The following is a 14,579-nucleotide window of genomic DNA, read 5'->3' as shown; positions in this document are numbered from 1 at the left end:
ATTGTCAGAAATAGTTAACACATTGAAAAGGCAAAGGAGTAGAATTGATGCAATGGAAGGCAGAATTAATGAGATTGAAGACAAATACCTGAATACTTCTTTGGAAAGGGAAAGATCAAAACAAAATGAAGAAAGCCGAAGGTTCATGTGGGATACCATCAAAAGGAATAACCTACATGTCATTGGAATTCCAGAACAGGAAGAGAAAAATAAAACCACTGAGAAAATTGCCCAAGATTTGTTGGAAGAGAACTTCCCTGATATGATGAAAGATGAGAATACATCCATTCAGGAAGTCCAACAAACCCCAAACAGGACCCCAAAAGAAAATCACCAAGACATATCATCATCACACTCACCAAAACCAAAGACGAAGAAAGAATCCTGACAGCAGGACAGGAAAAACGAAAAGTTACCTGCAAGGGACAACCAAAAAGACTAAGCTCGAATTTCTCAGCAGAAACCATGGAGGCAAGAAGACAATGGGATGGTATATATAAAACCCTGAAAAAGAAAAATTTCTAACCAAGAATTATGTACCCAGGAAAATTGTCCCTCAAATATGATGGTGAAATTAGGACATTTCCAGACAAGCAGAAATTAAGGGAATTTGTTAAAACCAGACCAACTTTACAAGAGATGCTAAAGGAGTCCTTTGGACAGAGAACCAACAACAGCCAACAAAAACTGACCATTAACACACATGATGACATAACCCAGAAGCCAACCCAGCTATGGAAGTATCCAAAGTAAATAAGCCTACAAAATTGTAAACAGGGAACCAGAGACATCAATTGACAAATGAGTACAACTACAAACTAAAAAGAGGGGAAAAAATGTGTCATTACAGAACTTCTAGATGGTAGGGAAGTCAAGACAACTACAAGATAGAACGGACTGTTCTAAACTTGGGAAGAAAACTATAAATCACAGGGTAACCTCAAAGAAAAATGATAAACCTTCACATCAAACAATGAGATATACCATCTCACCCCAGCACTGATGGCAAGGTTCAACAAGACAGAAAATAACAAATGCTTGCGGGGATGAGGAGAGATTGGGACTCTCATACACTGCTGGTGGGACTGTAAAGTGATACAACCGCTGTGGAAAGCAATATGGCGATTCCTTAGAAAACTGTAATCGGAGATGCCATTTGACCCAGCAATACCATTACTAGGTATATATCCTAGAGAGGTGAGAGCCAGGACAGGAACAGATATATGCACACTCATGTTCATCACAGCACTATTTACAAAAGCAAAAAGATGGAAACAACCTACGTGCCCATCAGCAGAAGAGAGGATGACCAAACTATGGTACATACACATAATGGAATTCTATGCAGCACTAAAGAATAATGTAGAGTCTGCAAAAGACCGCATAATATGGATGAACTTGGAGGATATTATGCTGAGTGAAATAAGTCAATTTATTAGTTTGTTGTTGTGGAGGGTCAAGGAAAAGTTTATATATGGAGGGAAATGTTCTTTGTTGGTTGCCGGGGGTGGAAGGGGAGAGGAGGGAACACTGCAAAAGAAAAAAAATGCACTGACCCCATGTCACTTTAGTTTTGTGTATTTCACTGTACATAAATTATGTTTCAATAAAATGCATTAAAAAAAAAAAAATATTGACTTTTTTTTCCCCGGACCAAATTAAGGGAACTCCAGTGGCATAGTGCCTAAGACATTTGATTGCTAACCAGAAGGTTGGCAGTTCAAACCCACCAGCTAACCAGAAGGCAGACTGGGCAATCTACTTTCTTGAAGATTTACTGCCTTAGGAACCCAAAGGGGATCGGTATGAGTCGGTATCAACTCGATGGCAGTGAGTTTGGACTTTTGGTTTACTGTATTACTATAATAGAAATTTCTGGTCTTTAGTCAACTGTGTTGACAACATTACTAACAGTTTAACCACCTCTTCCAATTTTTAGAGCAACCAAAAAGTGTTTTCTTTTTTTTTAAAAAATCTACGTATTACAAAATAACCCAGGTTCACCCGAGGCAAAGAAGATCATCATTAGAGGTGAGAAAGGGAACTAAAATTATTAAGCTCCCATGTGCCAACTACCATTTTAGATGTATAACTAGGATTTAATCACCTTGACAATGCAATGAGGTAAGCATCATTATCCTCACTTTACAGGTGAAGAAACTAAAGTTCACAGGAGTTAAGAAGCTTGCTCATGTTTCTCAGTTTAGGGTACAGTTCACATTTGAACCTAGATTCTGACTCTGACTCCATAACCTGTACTCATTCTAGTGAGTCACTTTTCCACTTTTACATGAGAAAATTCAGGGCTCTGGATAGTGCCTTTCCAATGTGAGTTTTGACACTCCGGAAAATATTAAGCTTTTATCATCACTCCTAATAGCTAAAACTCAAGTGCCAAATTCCTTACCTCTTCAGACTCTGGCAAAAGCTTAAGAAACTCTCGCAGTGTTTCTGATCCATAGTGCTCACTCTTGCCTTGATGGATATCTTCTACAATGGACTGAGGAGACCTTGAAAAGATAATCAGATTTCATTTCACGTTTGCTGGAGTGCCTATAGAGATACAAGCCCGTAGAAATGCAAACACCTCCACCTTCTTTGCCATCCCACCTTCTTCCCAGCCTGATGGGCAATTTATGGTCAATGCTCACACCACCACCACTGCCAGGAATACATGGGACCCGGAATACTCAGAGACCCCTTCACTCAGAAAACCATCCTCGGGCATCCCAGAAAGGTTGAAAGCAGCAAGGACCACTGAGACACTCTTTTGGGAAGAGAAAAAAAAATACTTTGGTCTCACTGGAGCTCCCACAGAGCCCTATCCCTTCCATTCTATACTCAAGGGGCAACTAAAGATGAATCTATAAATTCCCGGACATAATGCTGGAATGGACACCCCCCAGGCAATTCTTGCTATACTTGAAGCCACTAAATAATATTTTTATGAAGGAAAACAGCAGAAAGTGAAAGACTCTAACAGATTGAACAAGCCATGCCTCTAAGAAGGAGCTCTGGTAGCATAGTGCCTAAGGCACTTGACTGCTAACCAGAAGGCTAGCGGTTCAAACCCACCAGCCACTCCTCAGAAGGAAGATGGAGCAATCTACTTCAGTAGTGATACTGCCTTGGTAACCCAAGGAGGGGTCACTATGAGTTGGGTCCGACTCAATGGCACATAATAACAACAACAACACCTCTAAGAAGGATTTGAATGTGTGAGGAATGATTTTTACTCATATTAGAATCTAAGTTTCAGCTCAGTCACACCCCTATGATACTCACAGCATGGGTATAACCAAAGTTTCATACATATGCAAAAATCTTACCTCTTAAATTGCTTGAGAAATATCCCAATGTTCATGCTCCGTTTTGCATCCAAGATAGTAATCTAGAAAAAAAATACAGGCAGACAAGTTTATTACAGCACATAAAAAAAAAGAGTTGGAGAAAAGAAGAGAATTAAAACCTATCAAAGTACAAAACTAATTTATAAGAAAGTAATTCTCAGTTTGTAAATCTGGTGATAATAGAAATACCTACTGTAATTTTATGAATATTAAAGTAAATCAAAATATTATCTTCTCAACTTCCTTCATTATATTTAGCTTAACTATAATAATTATGTTTTAATATATAATTTTCAATATATATGCATTGAAATTTTTTTAATTTAACAATTTCCACCTTAGAATAATATAGCCCATCCTTAAAAGCCACAATTTGGAAATAGATGCATTTCATTAGCCTAGCAAGAATCATATACAACTTAAACTGCGAAAAAAAAAAAAAAAAAAAAACTATAAAGATATTGCAAAATGAGTCCCAACCCCAATTTAGTGATATAAAAGGACATTTATCATTTTCAGAAAGGTCATAAAATCCTCAATTTTTTTCTAAAAGCAAACTCTCATATAATTGAAAAAGGAAATATATGTCCAATAGCACTTTTAGGAAGAAGAAATTGTCCTATATTTTATTCACTCAGGATTAAAAAAGAAAAACTTATGTTATATTTCACCAAGTCTAAGATGCATATTTTTTACACTTTAATATCTTGGGAATTAGGATGTATCTCACAACGTACAGCATCCTAGTTTTAATGAAATATGGTCCTATTCTAATGAGCCATCAAAACCCAGATTTTGATTGCCACATTTTTACTGCTTCTCAGCCTAGGAATTATACTGAACTTTTCTTTTTTAAAAAAATCCTTTTATTTCTCTAGAAGTAAATATTCAGGATGTATGGAAGAAAGATAACGTTAAAACTGCTGCAATTTTTTCCATTTGTTTTTTGGTAAAGGGAGACTAGCTAAAATAGGAATGTTGTTATAATGTCCTTCCTTTCCAAATGTATGTTATTCATTGTGAACAAAAGGGAATCGGGTTTCAGACTAAATTCCTGATCTCTGTGCCTGCTTCTAAGTTTATAAGAATGCTTAGAAGCAGCAAGACTGCTAACCAATGTTAATGTCACTTCCTGGCTATAAGGTTAAATTTTTACAAGAGTACGGTTGTCTTCTTTTGAAGACTAATCTTAAATAACCACATTATTTACTAACCCAGGGGTTCATTTCATGTTAACACAATCACCTGCCAGCCATAAAATAAACTCACAAGCTAAAAGGACAGACTCCTTGTTGGAATCCTACCCAGGGATTTCAGTTCAAGTTCAGTGTGAAAGGAGGGGGAAGAAGGAGGAAAAGAAAGGGTGAGAATAAAACCCGTCAAACTTAACACCCTTTAACAAGGAAACCTCACACTGCAAAGAGGAATCTAAATTTCTTAGGACAGAAAACTATGTGTTTATTATAATTCATAAATTAGAAGGCCACAAGTATATTGTATATATACACACATACACAAGTATGTGTATATTGATTTATCAATATACATACGAAAGAACTTGCTGTTCACTCTCTTCTATCTAGAAAGGAGAAATAACTTGTTTTCTCTCTCATTAAAGTGCCACTTCCTTTTATATTTAACCCTTGACTATAGCACTCTCTTACACACCCACACACTCCAAGTCCTGTCACCCTACAGAAAACCAAACTCACTGCTGTTGAGTTGATTCGACTCATAGCAACCCCTCCTTGGGTTTCTGAGGCAGTATTGCTCTGGTAGCATAGTGCCTAAGGCACTTGACTGCTAACCAGAAGGCTGGCAGTTCAAACCCACCAGCCACTCCTCGGAAGGAAGGTTAGGCAATCTACTTCAGTAGTGATACCGCCTCGGAAACCCAAGGAGGGCTCACTATGAGTCGGATCTGACTCAACAGCAGTGAGTTTGGTTTGCTTTTAGTTTCTCTATGGAAGTAGATTGCCCAACCAATCTTCCTTCCGAGGAGTGGCTAGTGGGTTTAAACCGCCACCCTTCTGGGTAGCAGTTAAATGCCGTAAGCACTAAACCACATCCATCAATTCTCTGGGACACTTTGTGCATTGGCCTAGGTCCACAATTGTTGCTGGAAAAGTAATGGAGAAATTATTCTTATCATCCCTATTTGACAGATAAGGAAACTGAACCTCCAATGTCATTTTTCAAATTGCCCAAAGCAGTACTGGAGTTGAAATGCTAGCATGGGTCTCTCTGATTGCTCCTGACTCTGTTTCCTGTGAGTTTTAATATTGTTAAGCTTCCTATAAACGTGGCAATGTTCCTCCACCAGCAATATTCATATGGGAATGTTTATTCTAGGAATGGGGCAGCTTTGTAGAAAGCCATCCACAGTGCATGGCCAAGTCCCCTGGTGACCCTAGACTTGCATCTGTGGGATGATGGATAGAAATAATTTTCTCAACAGCTTAGACATCTGCCACAAGCTTAAGGACTTCCTCAGTCCTACAAGAGCATAGCATCACATTCAACAAAGAGGCAGCCATCACCTGAAAAAGCTGCTGTTTCCACAGCTTGAAGCAGGGTCTCAGAATCCACTCACCAATTTAAAGAAGTCATTAATATCCCCCTAAGGAAAAACCTGGGCTGGCTATGACCAAGCACCTTACAGGGAAAAGAAAGCCCAGCATCTTGTCCAAACAAAAGAAAATAAAACAACTGATAACCTGAGGACAGCCCCACTCTTTTCTGATCTCCCTAGGCCTCTTTATCACAGTTACTGCACTTGATCCTTCTAAAGCAGTATTAAAAGGTGATTGTTAAAGTCTTTTAAAGAGGGTTGTCACTACATATGCAAATTAGCTTATCTTACTTCTCAAATGCTTGCAGACTCAAAGCTGGGCAATTGAGAAAGGAATCTGTGTGGGATTGGGTAGTGCTTTGGAATTATTCAGAGCCATGGAATCTGCCCATGGAATCCCTGGGAGACTCCCTGGCTGCCTAAGCTTGGAAGTCATAGACACCGCCCCTTTCCCTTGTGAAGAACAGGAATAAGGATGAACCAACCTGGCCAATGAATGAGCCTGTGCCTCCCCCTCCTTCCCCTCCCAATCAATCATCCACTCTTCTGGACACACCAGGATTTGCAGGCAGGACCATCACTGAAGTCAGTGTCACCAGTAGACAAAGTCAACGGACTACAGGGTTGACTCGCTTTTCCACCATATGCCATTGAGTCAATTCCGATTCACATGACTGAAAATGACAGGGTAGAACTGCCCTAGACTGTAAGCTCTATGGGAGCACATCAACACGTCTTTTCCCAAGGAGTGTGCTGGTGGATTCGAATTGCCAGCCTTTCAGTTAGCAGTTGAGTTCTTAACCATTGCACCACCACGGCTCCTTCCATTATAAACCTGAATTCTCCCACCAGAGTTAACCCATTCATGGTGAACAGAGGCTCTAAAATGTAAGGTAATGCATTCAACTCAATCCAAGGACTCCCCTCTAGGATGTGAGAGGTAACAGTCACCCCACAGACTGACAGGTGGCTAGAGGTTTAGTGGCTCTTGAAAGCATTGAGACAGAAGGATTGTGCTCCTTAGAAGAGGGTGTGGGAATGGCTGCACTGCCCTCTCCCTAAAATTTTCAAACAAGCTCTTCTAGTTTCTTCCCCTACAATTCTTATTCCTTCACCTAGTGCCAATCCACCTCAAAATTTGCCTTTCATGTCCTTTAAAGGAAGAAGAAAACTGTTTAAAGCACATTCATTTCAGTATGTTAAAGAGGGCTTCTTTACCTGCTTAGAGACATTATTCCTACTTATATTCTGAAAAGCAAATCAATCTTCCTGTAGCCTCCAACATGGACTTAGCTTTGGGTTTGGGGTGGTTTTTCTATTTTTAAATTGGTGGTTGCCTGTCAACTGGAAATTGTCCCTACCTCCACTCTGAAGAAAGAAATGAAAATTCAATTCAAGTGTATTTTTTTAAAATGTACTTTAAATATTCTATCTAGTTATATAACTGTGAATTGTGATCATGTCCCCTAATTCCATAACCAATGGGATGATAATAAAAGTTGGGAAAGATTGATAACTGAATTATCATGAAGGAAAAGAAAACATAATTTCTCATAAACATAGCAAAACCAATCTTCCTCCCTTTCTCTCTCCCTTCCTTTTTTTCGAATAAGCAATTTTAGTTATTTCCTATCTGGTAAATGTAATATTGCCACTGTCATCATAGTAAATGACTTCAACTGTTAGCATCTGTGTTTCCTCTTGAATCCCAAATACAATCTTTGGATACCTTGAAAGACCTTTTGTCCTTTGGTTCAATGTTGTCCAGTTCAGTTGCATTTACTTTTCTTTGGAGGATAACAAATGTCTAGACATGGCCCTGACCCTACGGTAGAATGAGACACATACAGACGCAACCAACATTAGTGTGGGTCTCTGAGGAGGACAGAGGAACACTGGTAATGGATGCACAGGGAACAATATAACTTCAGAGGATGAGATCAGAGAACTCTGAAAAGAAGGTGGAGTTTGAGCTGAACCGTTTTTTTGTTTTTGCTTTTTCATCTTCAGTAATATATCTTTTCTATTTCTAATTACTTTATTACAGTAATTTTTTTTTACTTTATTACTGTAGTCTCTTCAAGGTAATTTTTAGGTAACAAAGATATAAGGATAATAACATTTTATAGGTTTTTTGTTTTCCCTATTAATTGTTTTAATTTAATGTTTCAAGTATTGCTCCTTCTCAGTTCAGCCCTTCCCAAGCCCCAATCTCCCCTATCTTCCAACAACTCCTTCTTTAGGAGTATAATGGAACTTATTTGTAATAATTTATAAGTCCTTTAAAGTATAAGCCAACCACATAATGCCAGCCCATCTCTATAGAAGGTTATTATATTTTAAGGGGATGTAATCTGATCTTCGGTATGTTTGAACCTTCAGAATTATAGCCTGTGTTGTAAAATGTTGATGCCATGTTTCCAGGCACCAGATCTGTTCCTCTGCTGAACATGCTGTTTAGGGCATTCTCCAAGCCACAAGGACAGATGGTGAGGACTACTACTTTCAACCCTGGACTCTACTTACTAGAGAGTGAGATGGCAGATTTATTACTGATCCCTATTAGACTATGACTCTACTGAGATATAACTTCTTTAGAAGAAAATCTACTAAGAAATGAAAATACCATGTACTATAAACTTTTGGCGAAGACTACTAAAAATACCATGCACTGCCAGAAGAACAAACAAACCTGTCCTGGAAAAAGTATAGCCAGAATGCTCCTTAGAAGTGAGAATGCCAGACTCTGTCTCACCTACTTTGGTCATGCTGTCAGAAGGGATCAGTCCCTGGAGAAGGATATCATGCTTGGTAAAGTACAGGATCAACAAAAAAGGGGAAGACCCTCAATGAAATGGACTGACGCAGTGGCTGCAACAATGGGCTCAAGCATGGCAAGTATTGTGAGGATGACTCAAGGATCATTATGAGTCAGAACCAATTTGGCAGCACCTAACAACAACGGGAGCTCTGGTAGCATAGTGGCTAAAGCACTTGACTGCTAACCAGAAGGCTGGCGGTTCAAACCCACCAGCCACTCCTCGGAAGGAAGGTTGGGCAATCCTACTTCCGTAGTGATACTGCCTCGGAAACCCAAGGAGGGGTCGCTATGAGTTGAGGCCGACTCAACGGCACACAACAACAACAACAACAACATATTCTTTACTGAAAAAAGTATGTATGATATGTCTACCCATGTTGGACATAGCAGGAGAAACTGAAAATAATTCTAGATAACCTCTGTTATATAACAATATCACCCAAAACTAACTAAACTACTTATCATAATCTGAATATTAACAAGTGGGAGAGTTAGATCAGTTTTAAGACACAATCATGGTGATTTAATACGTCTTTCTAGTACGTTGTCTCTCAGATCAGGCCTGTAAGTGTTAAGCTCAGATCAGCTGGGTGCAGGAATGGAGGGAGTTGAGGGGAAAGACATTATTATTATTATTATTTTAAAAAAAGAAAATGGATACTTTCATTTTTGCCAGAGCTGTAAAAACATGCCACCACACTCCTTCTACTTCCCTCCCTCCCTGAGTGATTCTTAACCTCTCTTTAATTCATAAACATAAAGCAACAAATTGCCTGTAGGCCCTTAAAGAATCATTTTTTAAAATAAATTTCCATACTTCACAGAGGATGCTACCATTTTAATGTGGCCAATGCCTCCCAGGGAAATGATAGGTGTATCTTCTGTTATAGGTGCATTTCTGGGATATATAGTTCCACATACATTCCTTCAATCTTTCCTTCAATATTGTTGTATTTCAAATGAGTAGCAGACAATGGTTAACAATGACCTACTGTACAATAACGAATCTCTGCTGGAAGCTGGGGCAAAGGCCAGGATACTAAGGAAATGATTTATTGCTCCTTCTAATACTGGAAGGATATTTGAAGGAGGAAGAAAAAAGGTCTCTGTCAAAAAGACAGGTACAGCCTATATTCAGAATTGGAAGGCATTTCAGGCTTCTCCTGAAGATTTCCTCCTCAAATTTATTTCATAGTTCTCACTTAAACAATTCTAATCCCAGTATTCTCTGCATTTTATATTTTTAATTAATATTTTATTCTTGGAGCAAAATCTGCTCCCAAATCCAGTTTCTAGACATAATGATCAGTGACACTGGTTACATTCTTCACATTGTGCCAACATTCTCAATATTTCTTTTAATTGTTTCACTCCCATTAACTTAAACTCCCTGCCCACCAACCTTCTCTGTACTTTGTAATAAATAGACTCTTGGCTACTTTGACAGGGGCTCATACAACCAAGTGAATGGATGGAGAGAAGGAGTTAACATGTTCCTCAGCCAGAATGAGAAAGGAGGTCAATATCGTTGGCTCAAGAATTCAATAATGCATAGAGCTACTTCTTCATTCCAGGGCCCTGCCCATTCCCTTATCTAGTCAATTCCATCTTTGACCTATTTTCTTGGCTCCCTTGCAACAGATTTTAAAAAATGATGGATCTCTGTCTCTGTGCATGTGTGTATATGCGCACATACACAGATACCTGTGTACACATGCGCACACAAGAACACATAGCATTCTTTCCTTTTAATCCCTTACTTCCTAGTTATTTCTTCTAGCAAGTGGAGGTTTCTTTATTTTCATGTTTCTAACCTAAGAGTACTTAAAAGTGCAATTTCTTACTCAGTTTCCCTAATATATGATTGTTTTTAGCTCTGGGGTTCTGCTCTCTGTTAACTTCTTATAAATTGCTAGTTTATTTTTTCTTAAAGTAACACGTTTAGTAGGAGCTCTGGTAACGTAGTGCCTAAGGCACTTTACTGCTAACCAGAAGGCTGATGGTTCAAACCCACCAGTCACGCCTTGGAAGGAAGGTTGGGCAATCTACTACTGTAGTGATACTGCCTCAGAAACCCAAGGAGGGGTGGCTGTGAGTCGGGGCCGACTCAACAACACATAACAACAACAACAACAATACATATAGTATTAAGTGGGAAATATACCACTCTATAAAGTCTCTCTGGAAATGGAGTCATGCTTTGGCTCTCTGGAAATCTCTGTTCCACAATGACCATAATTTAGTTCAAAGATCTGAGGAATCAAGGAATGTTGAAGGAAAACTGGAGGGGAAAATAAGGATAAAATCTGTAGGATGTGTATGAGTTGATGATGTTTAGCAAAAGGCATTTTTTATAGCTAACCAATCTAGTTCAGGAACTCAAGTTTTTGTTTCAACAGATTAACAATAATGGACTTCAGCAGAATTCCCCACCAGGGGAAACCACACAGATGTGCTAGAGACAGGATAGGGCTGAGAGGCCAAAGAGCAATGGCCCCCAAGCAGCATGTTCTCCACGTGAGGTCATAATCCACAGGGATGTCTGGGAAAATGCGGCATGCACACTTTTTATACATTTTCAATATTCAGCTAAAGCCCAGCACATCAGGCCATTACTATCATTTCCAGAGCACATTCACTTGCATTCATCTCTTTTCTAAGTCTAACAACTTTTTTTTAAAAATGTATGCACAGTGCAGTCTGTAGAGGATTATCTTTCCATGTCTCATTCTTACCTCTTCTCGAGCGTCCCTGAAGGATGAATTTAGAGTTCCTCCTCTCCTAGCAAGGGAAGACTTAGTGGTATCTTCTTGCTGCCCAAAGAGCTCCTCGATGGTCTTTGTATCGATCTGATAGTGATGCTGCTGCCTGGCTGCCAAAGTCCAGATGTTAGTTTTGCCACGAACTTGCTCCTCTGGAATGGTTTTCCAAAAAAAGCTTCTCATCCGCTTCTTTTTCCCAAGGGGACTATATCCATTCATGTGAGAAGGTGGGGGCAGTCCTGGAGGGGGAGGTGGGACAGGAGGTCCCCCAGGTAGTGGAGGGGGTGGAGGAGGAGGAGGAGAGGAAAGAAACCCTTCCCCTGAAAATGGACATGGTGGAGGTGGAGGGGGTGGAGGAGGAGGTGGAGGAGACACTGGTGGTGGTGTTTGCCCGATCATTAATCCAGCTGCTGTGGCGACATTCCCATTTTCCTTATCACTGACCAAGGAGACACAATTTGTAACATGCATAGTACTGTTGCCTTCTAAGAAGGTAATTTCTTGACCTTGGGAAAGCAGACACAAACATCAAACTTGTGTCATATTTTTCACCCATGCGTCTTCTGCCAGAAAAAAAGGCAATTGTACTTCATGTCATCTTCCAAATCTACAAAGATAAAACAACTTTAAAATCAGTATAAAGAAAAATTAGTATAGCTTCTTCCTTCAGAAGCAACTATAAGGTCCTCCTGTATCAGTTGGATATTAAAATGAATGAAGGTCAACACATCCAGAAGTACATGAAAAGAGATGAATACTGTCTTAAATATCAACCAAATTTAACTACCTGGAAACACAGTCAAAGAAGTAATGATAAGCCCAATTTTGAAACCTTTTCTTAAACTATAAAGCACATATTTATTGAGAATCCACTACATGTTCAGCAACTATTGCTCATTCCATGAATAAACTACTTGCTCACTAACTGGTCCCTTTTCTTCAGGCAATGGATGCCTAGTCCTAGGGAAAGTTGTCCAAACTGCTGAAATGTAAGGCATGAGTGACCCTGCCTTTCCCCAGTATGGGCATGTCCCCTACCAATCACTGGGTCAAAAGGCATCTTCCATCTTGTGCACAGTAGGCAAGGCATTTGGAGATGGCAAAATAATGCCCTAACTCATTTCCTTGGAGTCAGGGTCATCATGTTCTTGCTCTAATTGGTGATGTGGCTTCCTTCAGCATTAGAGAAAAGAACATTAGATGTCAAGATTAATGGCTGCAGCTCTAAATGAAGCTTTATTATTTCCCATTTTAGATGAGTACCTTTGCCTCTCTAGACTTCAGTTTTCTAATCTGTAAAATCAGGAGGCTGGGGTACTTTAAAAGACCTCTCTCATCCCTTCCACTGCTATCGTTTTGATTCTAATTAAATCACTCTTTGGAAACCACCAGAGCTTTCTTCACACACACACACACACAGACGTTCTGCTGCTTCTGCAAGACTATTCACTAAGAAGAGACCTCTTCTTATCCACACAGTCAATAACTTATATGGGGGGGGGGGATCTGTGTTTTTATTAAATTAAAAAAAAAAAATGTGGCATTGGGTTGTGATGGACCTGGTGGAAAAACTGGGATCAAAACAACTACATTTCTTTATATGTGAAAACAGATAAGTGGAAAGTAGAGGAAGCTATCCCGTGCAGGCTGCCAAGTGAGTGTCAAGACTAGGTGGAAGTGTGAAAAAGGGACTGCTTCCTCCAGATCACAAAGTGCCAAATGTAGGGACTTTTTACTGGACTTCTGAGTGTACTTATCCTTTGACAGCATCAATTACCAAAGCCCACTTACAAAGACAAATTGGTCAAATAACACTATGGAGTAAACCAGTATCACTCATTCAAATGTTACACAATGAGAAGGCTGGCAGTTCAAACCCACCAGCCACTCCTCAGAAGGATGGTTGGGCGGGCAGTCTACTTCCATAGTGATACCGCTTCGGAAACCCAAGGAGGGGTTGCTACGAGTTGGATCCAACTCAATGGCATTGCATGCATGCGTGCATATGAAGGGAGGATTGTTTTGGGATGAAAAGGTAAAAATTCTAGACTGTTTTTTCTCAGATCTCAGTTCTGCAGCTTCCTTGATGGGCTATTTAACCTATGTTTCAGCATCTTCATCTATAATATGAGAATATATTCACTGCTTTGTATAAAAATAAACTAATACATGTAAAGTTCTTACCAAGATGCCTGTGGCATAGCTATTATAAGAGCAATAACAAACTGGTGTCATATGTACAAATGATTTCCCTTTATTTTCACAGGCGTTATATTTGCTTTAAAATATGAGTTAGGTTTATAAACAAAATGCCAAGTTACCCTTGGCTGCTAGAAACATACCTTTAATATTTCCGTTCCCTGTTTCTAAATTATGAGGTGTGAGAGATTTGTCTTTTTTCAACACTTAGTGACTGTATATTGAATTATCTCTATGTTACAAGAAATCTGCTGCAAAAGACCTCTTTAAAGTGCTGAAGAGCAAGATGTTTCTTGAAGATTAAGGTGTGCATAGCTCAAGCCATGGTGTTTTCAATCACCTCATATGCATGTGAAAGCTGGACAATGAATAAGGAAGACCTAAAATTTGTTGATACTTTTGAGTTGTGATGTTGATGAAAAATACTGAAAGTGCCACGGACTGACAGAACTAACAGGTCTGTCCTGGAATAAGTGCAGCCAGAATGCTCCTTGGACATGAGAATGTCCAGACTTCATCTCACCTACTTTGGTCACATTGTCAGAAGGGACCATTCCCTGGAGAAAGATATAATGCTCAGTATAGTGGAGGATGAGCGAAAAAGGGGAAGGCCCTCAATGGATTGACACAGTAGCCGCAAGAATGGGCTCAAGCGTAGCAAGCAATGTGAGGTTGGCACAGGACCAGGCAGTGTTTCGTTCTGTTGTACATAGGGTCACTATGAGTTGGAGTCAACACGACGGCACAAAACAACAACTATAGCACATTACAAGAACAAATGTTTCTTTGAAACATTTGAATATTTAAGTTTTGAAAATTATCTCTGTGTGGGTAGAAAATGGCATTTCCAACTGTTAATTGGATAATTTTTTTAA

The 14,579-nt window shown here is 39.4% G+C and overlaps 1 protein-coding gene across 1 annotated transcript in view; it reads right to left on the bottom strand.

Annotated features, from left to right (window-relative positions):
- FHDC1 (FH2 domain containing 1) overlaps window positions 1–11,976 on the bottom strand; it is a 35,300-nt gene extending 23,324 nt beyond the window's left edge. The window contains exons 1-3 of the mRNA XM_007958606.1: window positions 11,479–11,976; window positions 3,330–3,391; window positions 2,408–2,510 (exon numbers count right to left, since the gene is read on the bottom strand). Coding sequence (XP_007956797.1) covers window positions 2,408–2,510; window positions 3,330–3,391; window positions 11,479–11,976 — 663 coding nt within the window. The remainder of the gene's footprint in view (window positions 1–2,407; window positions 2,511–3,329; window positions 3,392–11,478) is intronic.
- Between the last annotated feature and the right edge of the window lie 2,603 nt (window positions 11,977–14,579).

This window comes from Orycteropus afer, unplaced genomic scaffold (assembly GCF_000298275.1).
Source record: "Orycteropus afer afer isolate SDZICR_OR568_19922 unplaced genomic scaffold, OryAfe1.0 scaffold01036, whole genome shotgun sequence".
In the NCBI taxonomy this organism is placed as follows: Eukaryota; Metazoa; Chordata; class Mammalia; order Tubulidentata; family Orycteropodidae; genus Orycteropus; species Orycteropus afer.
The sequence above is the reverse complement of the archived record's forward strand: the minus strand, read 5'-3'. Positions and strand labels throughout refer to the sequence as shown.